General features: G+C 59.0%; 1 protein-coding gene across 4 annotated transcripts in view; it reads right to left on the bottom strand.

Annotated features, from left to right (window-relative positions):
* The window catches only part of LOC105472476 (formimidoyltransferase cyclodeaminase), a 20,564-nt gene continuing 3,056 nt past the window's right edge, over positions 1 to 17,508 (bottom strand). Inside the window, exons 2-15 of one of the 4 annotated variants that reach the window (XM_071095870.1) lie at positions 15,099 to 15,181; positions 13,852 to 14,035; positions 12,635 to 12,763; positions 12,109 to 12,197; positions 11,801 to 11,980; positions 10,639 to 10,776; positions 10,370 to 10,501; positions 5,296 to 5,357; positions 4,849 to 4,978; positions 4,567 to 4,728; positions 2,293 to 2,336; positions 1,742 to 1,880; positions 472 to 567; positions 1 to 308 (exon numbers count right to left, since the gene is read on the bottom strand). In XM_071095870.1, coding sequence (XP_070951971.1) covers positions 222 to 308; positions 472 to 567; positions 1,742 to 1,880; positions 2,293 to 2,336; positions 4,567 to 4,728; positions 4,849 to 4,978; positions 5,296 to 5,357; positions 10,370 to 10,501; positions 10,639 to 10,776; positions 11,801 to 11,980; positions 12,109 to 12,197; positions 12,635 to 12,763; positions 13,852 to 14,035; positions 15,099 to 15,152 — 1,626 coding nt within the window. In that variant the 5' untranslated portion in view covers positions 15,153 to 15,181 and the 3' untranslated portion in view covers positions 1 to 221. The remainder of the gene's footprint in view (positions 309 to 471; positions 568 to 1,741; positions 1,881 to 2,292; positions 2,337 to 4,566; positions 4,729 to 4,848; positions 4,979 to 5,295; positions 5,358 to 10,369; positions 10,502 to 10,638; positions 10,777 to 11,800; positions 11,981 to 12,108; positions 12,198 to 12,634; positions 12,764 to 13,851; positions 14,036 to 15,098; positions 15,182 to 17,508) is intronic. The other 3 variants (XM_071095871.1, XM_011725741.3, XM_071095872.1) reach the window with 3 other exon arrangements.

The raw sequence follows: 17,508 nt of genomic DNA on the forward strand, positions 1-17,508 counted from the left end.
CACACAACACAGGTTTGGTGCTAAGACTTTACTGGAGGTCACATGGGACTAAGGGGTCTCCTGTTCCTACCAGCACCTCCATTCCTGGGAGATGCCCCCCTGCCCACCCACCTATCCTCCGGGCCCCACATGAACAAACTGTGTCCCGACCCAGGTCACAGCTCTGCCCTCTGGGGATGGGCGAGGAGGGACCACAGAGCCCGGAGAGGCCTCCGGCACCATCACTCCTGCCGGGTCTCCAGGCAGTCCAGCACCAGTGCAGCCTGGGTCTTGGCTTCCTGCAGGAGGCTGGAGATGCGATGGTGGATCTGACAGACACACGGGAGAAGAGGGCCCAGGAGTTCCAGTCTCAGCCTGGCTTGCTAGGCAGCAGGCTCCCACCCCCGCTGCCCATGGACAGTCGCAATCACCCTGAGGCTGCGAATCCAGGCCCCACGTGGGGTCCGGGCACCACACCTGCCTCCTGCTCACCTGGTCCTTAAATGCCTCGTCTGTGATGTCCCTCAGGTTGATGAGCACGTTGAAATACGCGCCAAACACACCCGTCTCCAGGGCTTTGGCCGCCACCTGCAAGGACCCCAGGGAGCCCCTCCATGGATCAAGGCTGAGCAAACTTCTCAGACTGTCTCTGCCTGAGGGGCTCCTCCTCACCACAAGGAGCCCAGCACAGCCCCCACTCTCACCCCACAGCGGGAGCCGCCTCCGGGGCGACAAGCTCAGCTCCTGGTTTCTTCCACCACTGAGCTTAGAAAACAAAACTTCCTCTTATCCAAGCAGGGCTCAGCCCCGCAGGAGGCCCGGGAGCAGCCGTGCTGGAGGCTGTCCGCCACTCTAGGAGCCGGGACCACAGTTCTAGAGGCAAAGTCATCCCCTGGAGGGCCCCCGGAGGCAGCTTCAGGCTAACTGCCCTGGGCCACTTCCCAGGGATTGAGGGGACACTTCTCTGGGACCAGACGCTGGAAACTGGTGTCTTTCCTGTAAAGACCCCAAAGACCATGAGGTCTTAGGGCAGCTGCAGAAAGTGCCGAGCCCATGAGATAGATGTTCCTTGTCCGGGAGCCTCTGCCCGGCTGTGGCCCGTCAGTGTGATGCGTCTACTTCCAGGAGCTGCCTTGCGTGCTGTCTTGAGTTTTGTTTGTTGTTGTTGACACAGGGTCTTGCTCTGTCACCAAGGCTGGAGTGCAGTGGTGTGATCACAGCTCACTGCAGCCTCGACCTCCTGTGCTCAAGCAATTCTCCTGCCTCAGCCTTCCAAGTAACTGCGACCACAGGCACCACCGCGCCCGGCTCATACTTGTCTATTGTACACACATACCCCACTATGCTGCCCAGGCTGGTCTCAACCTCCTCTACTCAAGTGATCCTCCCGCCTCAGCCTCCCAAAGTGCTGGGACCACAGGCGTGAGCCGTTGTGCCTGGCCTGACGTAGGTGTTTTCTAGAACAAGAGGGTGGGTGGTACAGCGGCCCCTGGGGGAGGTGGAGCAGTGTATACAGTGGTCAGGATGGGCTCTGCAGACACATTTGGGTCTCTGCCTGTCTGTGGTGCGACCGTGGGCGAGATCTTAGAAGGCAGTGGATACCCCGGTCCTGCTGGAAGAGGCCAAAGCCCCGGGAACTGCCCGTGAAGTGAGATCTCCCCGCCTGGCTCAGCCAGCAAAGCACCGTGCTCTCCAGCCACTGAGCCCCAACAGCTGCTTCCTGCTCTGCAGCAGACCTAGGGTCCCCCAGGCACCCCCCTACCTGGAGGTCTGACCGGCAGGCCAGGTTCCCACACCGGGCCAGTTCCTGCAGCACCGGCCATAACGAGGCCACCGTCTCCGCCAGCGTCAGCGGCACAGAGACTGCCCGCCTCAGCCCCTCCTGCAGGGCTGCCGTGCGCCTGGAAGGAGCAAGAGGAGAGCCTGGGCACAGGGGCACACACGGGCAGGCAGTAGTCACACTGCACCCCAACAGGGCTGAGCAGGCGCAGAAGCGGGGAACGGGAAGTCACTCCCAAACACCTAGCACACCCAGGCTGACCTCGCCCCATCACGGCGCCCAGGTACCCAGCATGCCCAGGCTGACCACACCCCATCACAGCACCCAGGTACCCAGCACGCCCAGGCCGACCACGCCCCGTCACAGCGCCCAGGTACCCAGCACGCCCAGGCCGACCACGCCCCGTCACAGCACCCAGGTACCCAGCATGCCCACGCCGACCACGCCCCGTCACAGCACCCAGGTACCCAGGTTCCTGGCTGCCAACTCCCCAGACACAGAGGCCCCCAGTGCGGCTAGCCCTCCAGGCTCACCTGTCCTTTTCCTCAGGTGTGTTCTTGGGCAGCCTCATTGCTTCCTGCCAGAGAGAGACAGAACTACTGGGTGACGGACCGTTGGGGTAGCAGCCATGCCCTCTGAGCTCCCACCAGGGGCCGTAGCAAGGACCGTGTCCCAGGTAGGGACAAGTTCTCTGGGAACCAAGCTTCTGCTAGGTCAGTGGTTTACAGCCCTTGGCATCAGGCCTGGTGGAGTGGGGTGGGGCGTGGTCAGGGGCACACAGCAGATGGTTAGAGCCCGGGGATGTGAGGAGGGGCAGGTAGTTCCCTCAGGGCCCTTATTCTCAGATAAGGAGCCTGAGGGCCCAGGAGGTCCCCTGAGCCCTTAGAACCTAAGGCAGGAGTGGCTCTGGCCTGCGTCTCCAACACAAGCAGCTGCACCACCCTCAAGCCTGGGCATAAGAGGCCCAGACTTTGCAGGACTAAGAGCAAACCACAAAGCCCCTCGCGTCCCTGCCTTGGCCACGGGCACTGGCCTTTCCTAGGTGCTCACACGTGTGGCATCACCCAAAGGCACTCGGCTCCTCAGACCCACCCCGTGTGGGCGAGCATGGCTGGGGCCACACACCAACCGCCTAGGGTGAGACGGAGCACGGGGACCCACCAAGCCCTGCTCACATCCACTGGGCCAGAGCCCCAGCCGAGGGGTGGTCAGTGGGGAATGTGCTCCCTTCATCTTGGAAGATTCAGTCAAATCTCCACCAGAAAGTCATCATCAATGGCCCCTACCCTCGGCCACGGCTGGGAGAAAATGCTCCCTGGGTGGGCCCTGGCCAGAGCTGGATCCTATGACCTTTCCAACAGCGGCGATCAAGGAACAGAAATGCCCAGGATCTCCCTGACTGGCTGGGGCGTTGTCCGGACCAGGCCTCCTGGCTGCAGCCCCTCTCCTGGGCTGTTCTCTGCACAAGGGTCTGCGGCCCCTCTCCCGGGCTGTCCTCTGCACGAGGGTCTGCGGCCCCTCTCCCGGGCTGTCCTCTGCACGAGGGTCTGCAACAGTTGCAGGCGGAGCAGGGACAGCCATCCCCACGCTGTGACTCGTACTACGAACACCCTCTCACAGCCAGACCTTGGGGTGTGCACGGTCTCCCTGGGCAGATCTCAGCCAAGCGTGTGCTTCACGTGGCCACATCTGTGTCCGGCCGAGGCCTGCCCACCTGGTCAGTTTTGTTTTCTGTGATTTCTCGTGAGGCTTTGTTGTGTTGGTGATGGGGAAACACAGCTTTCTATTCCATCTGGAAATTACTTATGTATTTAGTGCAAAGTAAGGATATCTCCTTATATTTTTCAAAAGTCTACCTTCGCATTGCTCACAAGGAGCATAAACCATTCTGGCGCTCCCCACATGCTGGAGTGACCACTGGTGCCTGGTGCGGTCTCACCGTCCCCACTCATGTTTCTCTAAACCACACGTCTTATATGTACGTTTCTTTCCTGCCTCTTGATTACATTTTCATTTATGTATTTTCCTCTCTACTTGGTTTTTATTCAATTATTCATCTTATTTTAAATTTTTTTTTTTTTTTTTTTTTTTTTTTTTTGAGACGGAGTCTCGCTCTGTTGCCCAGGCTGGAGTGCAGTGGCCAGATCTCAGCTCACTGCAAGCTCCGCCTCCCGGGTTCATGCCATTCTCCTGCCTCAGCCTCCCAAGTAGCTGGGACTACAGGCGCCCACCACCTCGCCCGGCTAGTTTTTTGTATTTTTAGTAGAGACGGGGTTTCACCATATTAGCCAGGATGGTCTCGATCTCCTGACCTCGTGATCCGCCCGTCTCGGCCTCCCAAAGTGCTGGGATTACAGGCTTGAGCCACCGCGCCCGGCCCTTATTTTAAATTTCTAAATTTAAAGTTGTTCCTGCGTTTTGTATATATTTACTTTAGAGACAGGGTCTCATTCTGTTGCCCAGGCTAGAGTGCAGTGCTGCAATCACGGCTCGCTGCAGCCCCAACTCCTGGCCTCAAGCCACCCCCACCTAAGCCTCCAGAGTAGCTGGGACCACAGGCACCAGCTACGACGCCTGGCTTTTTCCGGGGGAGGTGGGGGGTAGATACCAACCCTCAAACCCTGCTGGGACCATGCACTTGCCGGGTGGAGGCGGTGCTGGGGGTCAAGGCCCAGACAGCGGCCAGTGGTGACCCCCTCAGGCCACTCCTGGTCCCCAGCCGGAGGCTGACCCGCTTCTCACCCGGGCCCCAGCTGGGGGTTCGCTGTCGGAGGGGCCCGGGGTGCCCTGCTGCGGCTGCCACTCACCAGGTAGGCGGCGAAGGCCTCGGCGTCCGAGTCCACCAGCGCGGTTAGCTTGGCCGAGGCCTCGCGGAAGGGCGGGATCAGGCGCCGCATCGTCGCGTCCAGGGGCTGGAACTGGCGCCGCCCGTAGGTCATAAGGCCCACCATGGAGCCCAGCGCCGCGCCCTGCGAGAGGGGTGGATGTGGGGGTCGCGGGGACCCCACCGCGCCCTCCCCCCACCTCCCCTCCCCCGCCTCCCCTCCCCCCGCCTCCCCTCCCCCCTCCTCCCCTCCCCACGAGCTCACCATGGCTGCAGCTGCCGCCGCCACCGAGCCGCCCCCGGGGGCCGCAGAGCGGGCACCCACCTCCCCCACGAAGGCGCGCAGGGACTTGCTGCCCAGGCCTCGCTCAGGCCCGCGCTCAGGGACCAGGTACCTGCAGGGTGGGCGCGGCTCAGCGGGTCCGGCCGGGGTTGGTGGGGGGAGCGCAGTCCTCCCCAGGCGGCCCCAGGCCCCACGCCCACCTGCACCCACGGGGAGGCGACCACTCGGGAGAGAACCAGCGGGGACCCGGCCGGGGTCTCTGTGCCCCCCTCACCCCCCACACCCCGACTTGGCACAGGCCGAGCAGGTGCCCAAAGGGAGGCGCTGGGAGGATGAGCCGGGTCTCCACGCAGGGACCCCGGCGCCCCGCAAGGCCAGGGAGGCAGAGCCCGGGACAGGTGAGAAGAGGTCGGGAGGGCAGAGGCTCACTCGATGATCCGCTCCTTAGGGCTGAAGGGACACAGGGAGTCCAGGCCCAGCCGACTCACCACCTAGAAAAGCGGCTTGGAGTGGAAACGGCCTCGGCGCGTCTCCACCACCAGGAAAGCCTCGGAACCCGCGGGTCCCACCCTTGCAGCAGCCGCCCCCTGCCCCGAGCACATGGGCGCTTTTGCGGGGAGCAGGGCAGGGGCGTGACTGGCACCCCTCACCCCCCACCTCTGCTCCACCAGGAGCCCTGTGGGCCCCGCCCCAGCACGCACTCCGTACGGGATTCTGGAAACAGCCACTCACCCTGAGTTGCCCTTGAGGAAACCGAGGCCCAGAGAAAGGAGTTGCCCCCTGGAGACCCCACAGCAAACTGCTGCTCATCCCTCGCCGCCCCCCCACCATTCGCCCCACTCCACACCACTCGACCCCTCCCACCGCACCACTTGCCCATCGCTGACAGGGGCGGGCAAGATTTTAATTTACCAAGTCTTCACATCTAACAAGTCCTTAAAAGCTGAGGAACAGCCCTAAGTCACCCACACATAAACTTATATGCCAGAAAAGTGAATTTTACCTAAATTCAAAATAAAGTTGTGACAGTCCCATTTAAGATTAGAATTCACTCTGCGAAACCCATTCAGAACACGTTGGCTATGCGACCCCCACGCCACAGAGAGGAACAGCAGCCGGGTGGGGTGGAGAGCACCTCCCCGTGGCCACAGAACCAGCAAGCCGCAAGGCAAAGCCTCCTTCGGCAGAAAACCCCAGGAAGATGTGGGGCGTTTTAAAGGCCTGGCTAAGCTAGCAGACAGGACATCACTGGAGACCAGACATGACCAGAAAGGTGAGTCTGGAACAGCCTGTCAGCCTGCAGCTGGGTCCGCCCTGGGGGCAATTGCCCTGCTCTGGCAGCCCCTCAAGAGTGGGGGAGGTCTTGGGCCTTCAGAGTGGGGTCAGACTGGAGATCCCTGGAAAGTGACATCCCCAAGGATGAATTAGAAACAGCCACCTGCCAGAGGGAACAGTTGAGGTACTTCCCAGTTCCTGCGTTCCCTTTGGATGAAGTAGGAAAAAAAAATAAAAAAAATCTCCTGTGAATTCCTAACCACAACCATAAGCCACCCTGACAGGGCTATAGGCCTCACCCAACACCGAATTCACTCTTCTGTGGTTCCAGAGCTCCAAGCCAAAACTCAGCTTCGGGGGTCCTTTGAGGCAGTGTCCACAAGCGCCAGCACAAAGCCTCCTTGGAGGCGAAAACTTTGAACCCCGGTGACCAAGAACTACCATAGATAAATTCCAAAGAGCATGCACTCGCAATCAAAAATCACACAACACAAAGCAAAGCAGCCTCACCACCAGGAGGCAGCACGCAGCCAACGGCACAGCCAGACCTATGCAGGTCGCAGGCATGGGGTCCTTCGGGTAAAGAAGACAAAACTCTGGCTGGTCACGGCGGCTCACGCCTGTAATCCCAGCACTTTGGGAGGTCAAGGTGGGTGATCACGAGGTCAGGAGGTCAAGACCAGCCTGGCCAAGATGGTGAAACCCCATCTCTACTAAAAGAAAATACAAAAATTAGCCGGGTGCAGTAGCACATGCCTGTAATCCCAGCTACTCCCTCCCAGAGGCTGAGGCAGAGAATTGCTTCAACCCGGGAGGCGGAGGTTTGCCATGAGCCAAGATTGCACCACTGCACTCCAGCCTCGGTGACAGCAAGACTCAGAAGAAGAAGACGACGACGACGACAAAGAAGAAGAAGAAGAAGAAGACGAAGAAGAAGAAGACTCAGAAGAAGACTCAGAAGAAGACTCAGAAGACAACTCAGAAGAAGAAGAAGGGAAAAAAGGAAGAAGAAAGAAGGAAGAAGAAAGAAAGAAGGAGGAAGAAGGAAGAAGAAAGAAGGAAGAAGGAAGAAGAAGGAAGAAGAAAGAAGGAAGAAGGAAGAAGAAGAAAGAAGGAAGAAGAAAGAAGGAAGAAGAAAGAAGGAAGAAGAAAGAAGAAAGAAGAAAGAAGGAAGAAGAAGGAAGAAGAAGGAAGATGGAAGAAAGAAGGAAGAAGGAAGAAAGAGAAAGAAGAAGGAAGAAGAAGAAAGAAGGAAGAAGAAAGAAGAAGAAAGAAGGAAGAAGAAAGAAGAAGAAAGAAGAAGGAAGAAGAAAGAAGAAAGAAGGAAGAAGAAGAAGAAAGAAGGAAGAAGAAAGAAGGAAGAAGAAAGAAGAAGAAGGAAGAAGGAAGAAAGAAGAAGAAGGAAGAAGAAGAAAGAAGGAAGAAGAAAGAAGAAAGAAAGAAGGAAGAAGAAGGAAGAAGAAGGAAGAAGGAAGAAGAAGGAAGAAGAAAGAAGGAAGAAGAAAGAAGAAGAGGAAGAAAGAAGAAGAAAGAAGGAAGAAGAAGAATGAAGGAAGAAGAAAGAAGGAAGAAGGAAGAGGGAAGAGGAAAGAAGAAGAAGGAAGAAGAAAGAAGGAAGAAGAAAGAAGGAGAGGAAGAAGGAGAAGAGGAAGAAGGAGGGAGGAGGAGGAGGGAGGAGGAGGAGGAAGGAGGAAGAAGGAGGAGGAGGAAGGAGGAGGAGGAAGGTGGAGGAGGAGAAGGGAGGAGGAGAAGGGAGGAGGAGGGGAAGGGAGGGGGAGGAGGAGGAGGGGGAGGAGGAGGGGGGAGGAGGAGGAGAAGGGAGGAGGAGGAGAAGGGAGGAGGAGGAGAAGGGAGGAGGAGGAGAAGGGAGGAGGAGGAGAAGGGAGGAGGAGGAGGGGGAGGAGGAGGGGGAGGAGGAGGAGAAGGAGGAGGAGAAGGAGGAGGAGAAGGAGGAGGAGAAGGAGGAGGAGAAGAAGAAGGAGGAGAAGAAAGAAGAAAAGAAAGAAAGAAAGAAAGAAAGAAAGAAAGAAAGAAAGAAAGAAAGAAAGAAAGAAAGAAAGAAAGAAAGAAAGAAAGAAAGAAAGAAAGAAAGAAAGGAAAGAAAGAAGAAAGAAAGAAGAAAAAAGAAAGAAAGATGACGACAACAAAACCCCATGCTGGAAAGCAGAGGGCGTCACACATAAGAAGACAAGGAAATGTGGAGAAGCGACAGCTGCTGCTTAGAGAGACAGGATGACGTTAGAACACTGTCACTGGCTCCTAAAACGCTGGAATTTCAGTAGATAACAGGTATTTCTCTACCTACTCAATACTTTAAACACCTTCAAGTACTCCCCACAATGTATTAATTGCAAAAGGGAAAAACAGTAACATTGCAGCGAAGGGCCCAGGAGGAAGGGGCCGCCTTGGCCAAGTGACTGGACCACGTCGGCACCCTGAGAAAATGTTCATTGTGGGGAGGAAACAACACCATCTATGCTTTTCCTGCCAAAAATAAGTAACTGGCTTGGCGTGGTGGTGCACACCTGTCGTCCCAACACTTTTGGGAGGCTGACGTGAGTGGATTGCTTGAGTCCAGGAGTTTGAGACCAGCCTGGGCAACAGAGCAAAACCCCATCTGTATGAAATTAGCCAGGTCTACCTAGTGGTACGGCCTGTAATCCCAGCACTTTGGGAGGCTGAGGTGGGAAGATCACCTGAGCCCTGGAGTTTGAGGCTGCAGTGAGCTGTGACTGTGCCACTGTACTCCGGCCGGGTGACAGAGGAAGACCCTGTCTCAAAAAAATTAAGAAATTAAATTAAAATAAAAATGCACAACTACATCTGGCCACAAGCAACATCAGACTAGTCCCCACGGAGGTGCTTTTAAAAGTCTGTCCTTTTAAACTATGTCAAGGTCAGTGAAGGGCAAGGAAGACAGGAATAGTTCGGGATGAAAGGAGAAAAGGTGGGCTCAGTGCTCTGTGTTACATGAGCTGGATCGTGGATTGGAGGAGAAATTGCTCTGATGGGAATCACTGGGACACTGAAGCAATTTGGTTATGGCCTGAGGATTATTAGGTACTAGGATTGTATCAGTGTTGAATTTCCCGATTTTGATAATTACACTGTGGTTATGTAAGAGAATGTCCCTGTTCTTAAGAAACACAACCTTAATAAATTAGGAGTAAAAGAGCACAATGTCTTCAACCCAACTTTTAAATAGTCCAGAAAAAAATATTATTCTACACAAATAAATTGGGCAAAATGCAAGTACTTGGAAAATATGGGCAGAAGGCAGGAGTGGAGGGCCACCCCATCTTCTCTGTAAGAAATTATACAAAATTTAAAGTCACAAAAAAAATTGTTAACAGCCGGGAATACAATAGACTAGGCCACAAATGTACCAGTGACTGAGAGGCTGGGTTTCGGAAAACCGCTGTGAATCCAGAGGAAAGGAGTGATGGAGGCAGAGAAGACACCACAGCTGCTGCCGCATCACAGTGTCGCTACAGCTAGAGAACTAAATAACTGGGCCAGCGATCTAACACAAGAAAATATGCCTGAGACTAAACAAGGATAGAATCCACAAGTCACAAGAGCTAAATCAGTAAAAACACAAACGGTAAAAACCCAACACCAAAAGACAAAACCTCTCAAAAAAATCCAGTCAAGTGCATTGTGCTTATTTCGAAAAACACACCTAAAACAAAGTGACCTCTAGTGAAAGGACAGACCAAGGTGGAGAGCGGCTCTGCAGACACTGCCACACCCCAGCAGGACCTGGGGCCCCACCGGAACCCAGACTCCAGGAGCCTTGAGGTCCAGGTGTCCACAAGACCAAACGAATCACTTTCTGAAGGAGCCGCTCCATGGACGGGGATTTAAGTCCCATAGCTGGAGGTACACACACCTGTAAGCCGCCAGTTCCAGGGGTGCAGGAGCCCCTATGGAGGTGGGGAGAGGAGGCACAGGCCCCTCCACGGGAGCACAGCTGGCCCAGGAGGCAAGACCCAGCAGAAAGGGGGCTGTCCTCTCCATGGAATTTGCACAAGTGAGTATATCATAGGTGACAAAAAAACCTCAATAAGGTTTCCAAAATGAAAAGTGAATCTCATCTTCTGAACACAAGTCAATAAAATGAAGGGGGAGGAGGGGGAGGGAAGCTGCGCCCCAGGGGTATGAGCTCCGCCACCTCCCCACCCTTCCCGCATGCCCCGTCCGACCCTTCCTCGGCAGCCCGGCCCACCAGCCTGATCCGCTGCTCCTCCTCCAGGATGAAGAGGTTCTCCTTCTCGCAGTAGAAGGCGGCTGCATCCAGCAGAGCCTTCAGGGGCACCAGGCCCACCAGCTGTGAGCCCACCACCGGGAGGCTCAGCTCCTGCCGAGGCACAGGTAGCATCACCACCTGGGGGCTGGCTGGAGAACGGCCCTGGCTGGAGGATGCGGGGCCCCTGCCCTGCCCACGGGACGGATCTGCGCACCCCTCACCGCAGCAGTGGCTGCTCCCGGGCTCACCTGTGCTTCTCGGCAGGTCTCCTCGTAGACCGTGTGCAGCGCCGTGACCTCAAAGTCCAGGAGATTGGTGGACACCTGAGCCAGGTTCTTCTCGTCCAGGTACCAGCCGATGCCCTGAACCTTCTTCAGACGTCCTGGCTGCAAAGGAGAAGCATTTCCCAGCCTGGGCTAGGAAGCTCATCCTGCCTGGCCCTGCCAGCCTCTCCTGGCGCTTGCGTCCCCCAGCTGGACAGGGAGGAGCCTGTGCCTGGGTGGGTGCTGTGGTTCTCCTCCGACCCCACTGAGCTGACCGGGGAGGGCCAGAGTGGCTTCTCTTGCCACAGGGAAACAGAGGCCCCCAAGGGTCAGACACCGGACGCCCACCCCGGCTGGCCCTCGCTCAGCCCAAGCCCTGCCTCCCAGCCACGCTGCGTCCTAGATGTTGGGGGAATGCTGAGGGATGGGGCCCAGGCACCCCCATGCCATTCTCCCATCTGCTCCCCCATCCCCTCAGCCCCGCACTCCTCGGGGTGGCTAAGTCCACATGGGGGAACTTTGGCCTCTGCCCTTGGCTGGGGCCTAAAGCAGGACTTGGAGGCCCCTGTGCTTTTGTGCTGAGTCTGCAGGTCGGGAAGCTGGGCCCCAGCACCTCTGCTGCCTGTGGGACTGGGGTCTCTGAGTGAGGAACAGATGGGCAGGGGGTCCCTCCACCTCTTTCTCCAGGTATCTATACAATCTGTGCAGGGGTGATGCTCAGACCGGGTGACCACTGCTATGTAGACTTGGAGGGAAAGGCCCGGGGGCACCTGAAGATTTGTAGGGGTGTCGGGGCTCCCAAGGCATCTGGAGGGATGTGGGGGGCCCCTGAGGGCACCTGGGATTCCGGAAGTCGCTGTTTCCCAGCAGTATGGAAATACTGCCACGTTAACAAAGGGAAGCCCTGCCTTCTTCCATGGAAACCCCCATGCGGCCGGAGCTCCCCAGCTCCATCCACCCCGACCTGCCGGCCTGCGCTGTCCCCACATGCTGTGGACACGGAGGCTGGGCCAGTCTGCAGGTGGGAGACCAAACCCTGTCTGGCCGGTGCCCCGTCCACCACCGACCGCCCCAGCTGAGGCTCTCGGCCTCTGACCCTTTCCCGAGCGGCTGGGTGGGGCTCCACGGGGTTGGTGAACGGGGTCACCTGGTCCTTCCCGCGGCCCTGCTCCCGCAGGTTGAGCGCGATGCGGTGGGCTTGCTCCTTCGTGCTGAGTAGGTTGATGTTGAAAGCAATGAGGAACTTCCTCGCCCCCGTGGCCGTGGCCCCCCAGCTGGGGACAAAGGAGCTGGGGCCAAAGTCAGGCGCCCACTCGGCCTGCTGGAGCTGTGGGCAAGTTTGCCCTGGGGTGAGACATCCCCTACGGGAGGGAGGGGCCCAGCCCAGCCGCCCCAGCCAAGACAAAGGGGCAGGTCCACCTCCTTCCCAGGCCCGACCACCCAGGGTGGGGGCACCTTCTTAGGGAGGGCCTCGTACTCCCCGGCCCGGATGGCCGGCAGGGTCCGGCGACTGTCCGTCCTGGCAGCCTCACCATACAGGTACACTGCAGGAGAGCCCGGCGGTCAGGCCTTGACCGGCAGGGGGTCCAGGACTCAGTTCCTGGAGGACCCAGGTGGAGGGGCTCCCTCAAGCCTAAACCTGGGAATGGGCCCCCACTGCACCCTCTCCCAGGGAGTGCCCGTTCTCTGCCTCAGATGGATGATTTCGTTATTGAGGGAGGCTGCGTTGATTTTGTATTGTTGATTTCGGTATTGAGGGAGGCTGCGTTGATTTCGGTATTGAGGGAGGCTGCGTTGATTTCGGTATTGAGGGAGGCTGCGTTGTTTCGGTATCGAGGGAGCTGTGCTTCTGCATGTTGGCTTTTTGTAACACTCTGCCCTTGCAGGAGCAGCCAAGGGCAGGGAACTGCGGGATACAGAGGGAGCCAGTAACCCGCACCAATGAGACAGGAGTGGAGCAAGGAGGGTGGGGCACACTCACCTGGCACGTCCAGCTCCTCTGCCAGCCGCTGGCCAAAGGCCTGGGCACAGAGCACACACTCGTCCATGCTGACGCCCCTCACGGGAATGAAGGGGCAGACGTCCAGGGCGCCCATGCGGGGGTGCTCCCCTGCAGAGAGATGGCGAGGCTGGGCAGGAGGCCAGGCGTGGAAGTGGGTGGGAGCTCCACAGGGTTCTCGGACCCTCTCTCCTCTCCGGCCTGGGCAGCCCCCCAGTCCGCACACCCAGCGAGCTGCTCACACTGACCACAGGGAGGCCGGCCCTGGGCGCTCCTAGCCCCGCCCCAGCAGCAGCACCAGTCCCTCCCGGGACAACGGATGTCCCTGCACCGTCCTCCCAGGCAGTGTGGGGAGGCCGCTCAGCCCAGGACCAGCAGCAGCCTGAGTGGGTGGTCTGGCATCTCTGAGATAAACCTCTCCCTCTCCTAACGCACATAAATAACTTTCTAAGGCCTGCAAAGCTCAGCTCTCATGAAGCCCTGACCAGGCCAAGAGTGGGCGCTTGAGGCTGGGTTCTGGCCACCCCAGCCCCCTCCCCTGAAGCCCAGAATCTACACTGCATTTCCAGAACATTCTTCTCACTAGCTGAGTCTCTCGCTGTGGCTACACCAAGCCGTGGGTCAGTGCCCACCCCAGGGGATGCCAGCCTCCCCCGCCTTTGCTGCCCCCGCCCAGGGCTGGTCACTTTGAGATAAGCTTCTCATCCATCCACCCCTTGGGATCACTGTGAATCCCTGGCCTCTCATGAGTGACCCACGGCCCAGCCCCTGGCCAGCGCCCGTGTGTCCACACACCTTTGGCCCTGCCCGCCCACTGAGGTGTTTGGCTTGTGGGCTGTTGACATGTCAGCTTCCGGGCAGCCCTTCCCCGACCAGTGCCTGATCCAAGACCGGCTCTCAGCCCCCCTGACGTGTGGGCAGGTCCCCGGCGTGGCCCCCTCCCCCCACCCAGCCATGAAGGTGGCCCGGTGCTGCAGAAGCATGGCGACCTGGGGGTCCCCCAGAGCACACCCTCCAGGCAGGCTGGGGGCCGTGACCCCCACACTCCAGGGTCCTCCTAGGAGAGCCAGAGTCAGCCCCACTGGATCCCACGTTCCAAGCCTGGGCCCCAGGTCTACCCCCTCTCCCAGGACACCAGGACGGGCCTCAGCCCCGACAGTCCAACACACAGCGGCCGCAGGAGAGCCTGGAGCCCTCACCTTGGTGCCTGCTCATGTCGATAAGCTGGGAGGCTGCCCGGGCGGCGTTGAGGGCCCCCTCCACCACGCAGTCCGGCGGCCCCACGAAGGTGTACACGGTGCGGTTGGTGGAGGGACCTGCGTCCACATCCAGCAGCACGCAGCCGGGGGTCTGTGTAATGGCTCCAGAGATGGCCTCGATCACCTGGGACACAGGCCCAGCCCCCACACCTCAGTCTCCCCATTTGAAAGAAGGAAAAGGAGCTTGGAGGTGGCTGTGCCCAGACACCCAAATGGGGGCCTTTGGGGGCTCTCTGACAAGCTGAGTTCCCACTAAAAGTGCCTGCACACAGTGGCCGCCCAGAAACCCTCACAGAGGCCACCGTCGCTCAGGCCCAAGCATGGTCCCCACGAGGGGCTGCAGGTGGTGCCTCCAGTAGAGACTCACGGGCTCTGGCCCGACAGACAGATGCCGGAGGCGCGACCAGGGAACCAAGAAGGTGACCACAGGCACAGGTCACAGAGGGGCCAGGACCCGCAACTCCCGAGCAGGGGAGGGGCCTGGAACCTTCTGGGTGACAGGACGTCTGGGAGCAGGGGCTCAGCCCCAAATCTTGTCCTGTCCCAGGGCCTCGGTGCTGGCTGGAATCCTGGCGTGACGAGGCCTCCCTGCACCCCTGCAGGTGACCCCTGTGGCCCAGTGTTGCCCTCTGGGGGCTTCCAGGTGGCCCTTGGGGCCTGCGCTTGTTTCTGGAAGAGCCTGGAACTCAGGGCTGTGGGGGGCGAGAGGCCAGACCTGGGGGCCTGCTGCCCCCTCTGTGCCTACTTCATTTTAGGTCCAGTGGGGATGGTGGCTGCAAGGTGGGGGCTCAGCAAGTAACTCCGGTGGAGATGGAGTGGCGGGGGTGGGGACCTCACGCAGCCCTTTCGGTCGGTGGCAGGAGCCCCATTCCCGGGGGGGGAGCACCAAGGCCCTTTGAGGCCCAGAGATTGGCCCAACCCCCCACCAGAAGCACCCAAAAGGCCCCTGGAGCCACTGCCAGGCCTCAGCCCCCACAAGCACCAGTCGTGTTCCACCCACCCCTGGCTCAGGCACTCCCGAGGCGCCCCCAGTCACGGGATGTCCTTGGGGCCCACGGGCAGCAGCTTCGCCCATCCTGGGAAGATGGCCCCCCCACCAAGCCCGCCGCCTCCTCCAGGGCCTGGGCCTCAGCCACTGAAGCTGCCCTGTGGGCCCTGGATGCTTGACCAGCTCCTGGGGGCCTCACCTCCTGGTTCCTCCCCTCCGAAAAGTTGGGGACGCATTCCACCAGCTGGGACATGGCCAGCACCTTGGTCCTGATGCTCCTGTCTGGGCAGACGAAAGGACAGGGCCTTTATTCGCTCACCGGCAGCACCTCCCCACCGGCTTCTCATTAACCAGCGAGTCACAAAGGGCGCTGGGGCCACCGTCCCTGTGCAGGCGCGGAGTGGGACGCTGCAGAGCCACCCCGGGTACTGTTGACCTGGAGGGGACGGCTCCACTCAGCCGGAGTGTGGGTTCCCCGGAAAGAAGCACATGCTGGGGCGAAGGGGCGTGTGCTGAGGACCCCCAGGAGCATCAGGCCAGCCTGGCTGGAATCCGGTCGTGATGAGGCCTCCCTGCGCCCCTGCGGGTGACCCCCGTGACCCTCTGCTGCCTTCCGGGAGGTTCCAGGGAGCCCAGGGGCCTGCGCTTGTTCCTGGAGGAGCCTGGACCCCAGGGCTGTGGAGGGCGAGAGGCCGGTGTGAGGCCCTGGCTTGTAGCACCCCACTGAGGTCAGCTCAGCTCAACAGGAGAATGCAGGGGAGCACGCGTGTGAGAGTGAGCGAGGATACATGTGAGCGTGGGGCAAGGGAGCACGCGTGTGAGAGTGAGCAAGCTTACATGTGAGCGTGGGGCAAGGGAGCACGCGTGTGAGAGTACAGACACACATGAGCGCGGGGCAGGGGAACACGTGTGTGAGTGCGGACACACACAAGAGGGGGCATGTGTGATGTGGGGGAAGGCAGGTGAGAGAGGCCCCAGCTCTCCCCAGCTGCTGCTCCCCTGACTGGAGGCTCCCCATGAAATCAGCAGCACCAGGGCCGCGCTCACAAGGGACAACTCCTGTCTCCGCGTTCAGCCGCCGCCCACTTGCTTTTATTTTCTCTCTTTTTTTTGAGACCAAGTCTCACTCTCACCCAGGCTGGATGTACAGTGGCACAATCATGGCTTCCTGCAGCCTTGGTCCCCGGGCCCGAGAGATCCTTTCACCTCAGCCTTCTGAGCAGCTGGGGCCACAGGCACACACCACTACACCGGCTCATTTTTCAATTTTTGGTAGACATGGTGATATGGCTTGGCTGTGTCCCCACCCAAATCTCATCTTGAATTGTAGCTCCCATAATCCCCACGCCATGGGAGGGACCTGGTGGGAGGTCACTGAATCATGGGGGCGACTTTTCCCGGTGCTGTTCTTGTGATAGTGAAGAGTCTCACGAGACCTGACCGTTTTATAAAGGGCAGTTCCCTATCCACGCCCTCTTGTAAGACACGACCTCGCTCCTTTTGCACCTTCCACCACGATTGTGAGGCCTCCCCAGCCATGCGGAACTGTTGAGTCCATTGAACCTCTTTTTCTTTAAAAAGTACCCAATCTTGGGTATGTCTTTATTAACAGCATGAGAGCAGACAAATACACATGAGGTCTCACCATGTTGCCCAGGCTAGTCTCAAACTCCTGGGCTCACGTGATCCTCCTGCCTTGGCCTCCCAAAGTGCTGGAATTACAGGTGTGAGCCCCTGAGCCCAGCCCCACTTGAAGTTCTTAATGGAACCTCAGCCATGTGGGTCTTAGGGACCCCACCTCCGTGGCTACTCAAGGGGACTGGGATGAGAGAGGAGCCAGGTAAGCCCAGACACCTTCAGAGGCTGGGAGCACACAGAGTTCCCCGGCCAGGGCTCCATGTCTGGAGGCTGGGAGGGGAGGATGGGGTCAGGGCTCTGTGGAGGCCGGGAGGGGAGGATGGGGTCAGGGCTGTGTGGAGGCCGGGAGGGGAGGAAGGGATCTGTTGAGGGCTGCACTGCATCCCCTCGAGAAACCATCTGCTGAAGGCCTGACCCCCAGCATGGCAGACTGGATTGGATGTGGAGATGGACAGGGTGGTGAGAAGAGGGAGAGGCACGAGGGATGCACTCAGAGAAAGGGCCAGGAGGACCAAGCAGGGAGGCGGCCGCCTGCACCTAGCAGAGAGGCCTCAGACAAACAGAATCTGCGGATGCTTTGATCTTGTACTCTGGGCCTTCAGGACTTCGACAGAATAAATTTCTGTGGTTTAAGCTGCTGGGTCCGTGGTACTTTGTGATGGCAGCGGCACACACCTACAGGTGCGGGGCATCGGAACATGCTGGCTGCGAGGGTTGCCCACACTGGGCTGACACCTTCATCCTCACACCACAGCAGAGTGACCGGAACCATCCACTCGTGACCCAGGACGGTGCCAAGGCCAAGACCTGGCCCTGTCCTCCAGCCCAGCAAATCGCCTGTCAGGAGAGAGGGTTGGGGCGGGAGGCCCCAGCAGGAGCTGTTGTCCTACCCAACTGCTGCGGGCCCAGGGCTTGGCTACAGCTGAGAACACGAAGCGGAATGGGGTGGCCGTGACGCAGGCGCTGGTTCT

The sequence above is a fragment of the Macaca nemestrina genome, chromosome 4 (genome assembly GCF_043159975.1).
Source record: "Macaca nemestrina isolate mMacNem1 chromosome 4, mMacNem.hap1, whole genome shotgun sequence".
Taxonomy (NCBI): domain Eukaryota; kingdom Metazoa; phylum Chordata; class Mammalia; order Primates; family Cercopithecidae; genus Macaca; species Macaca nemestrina.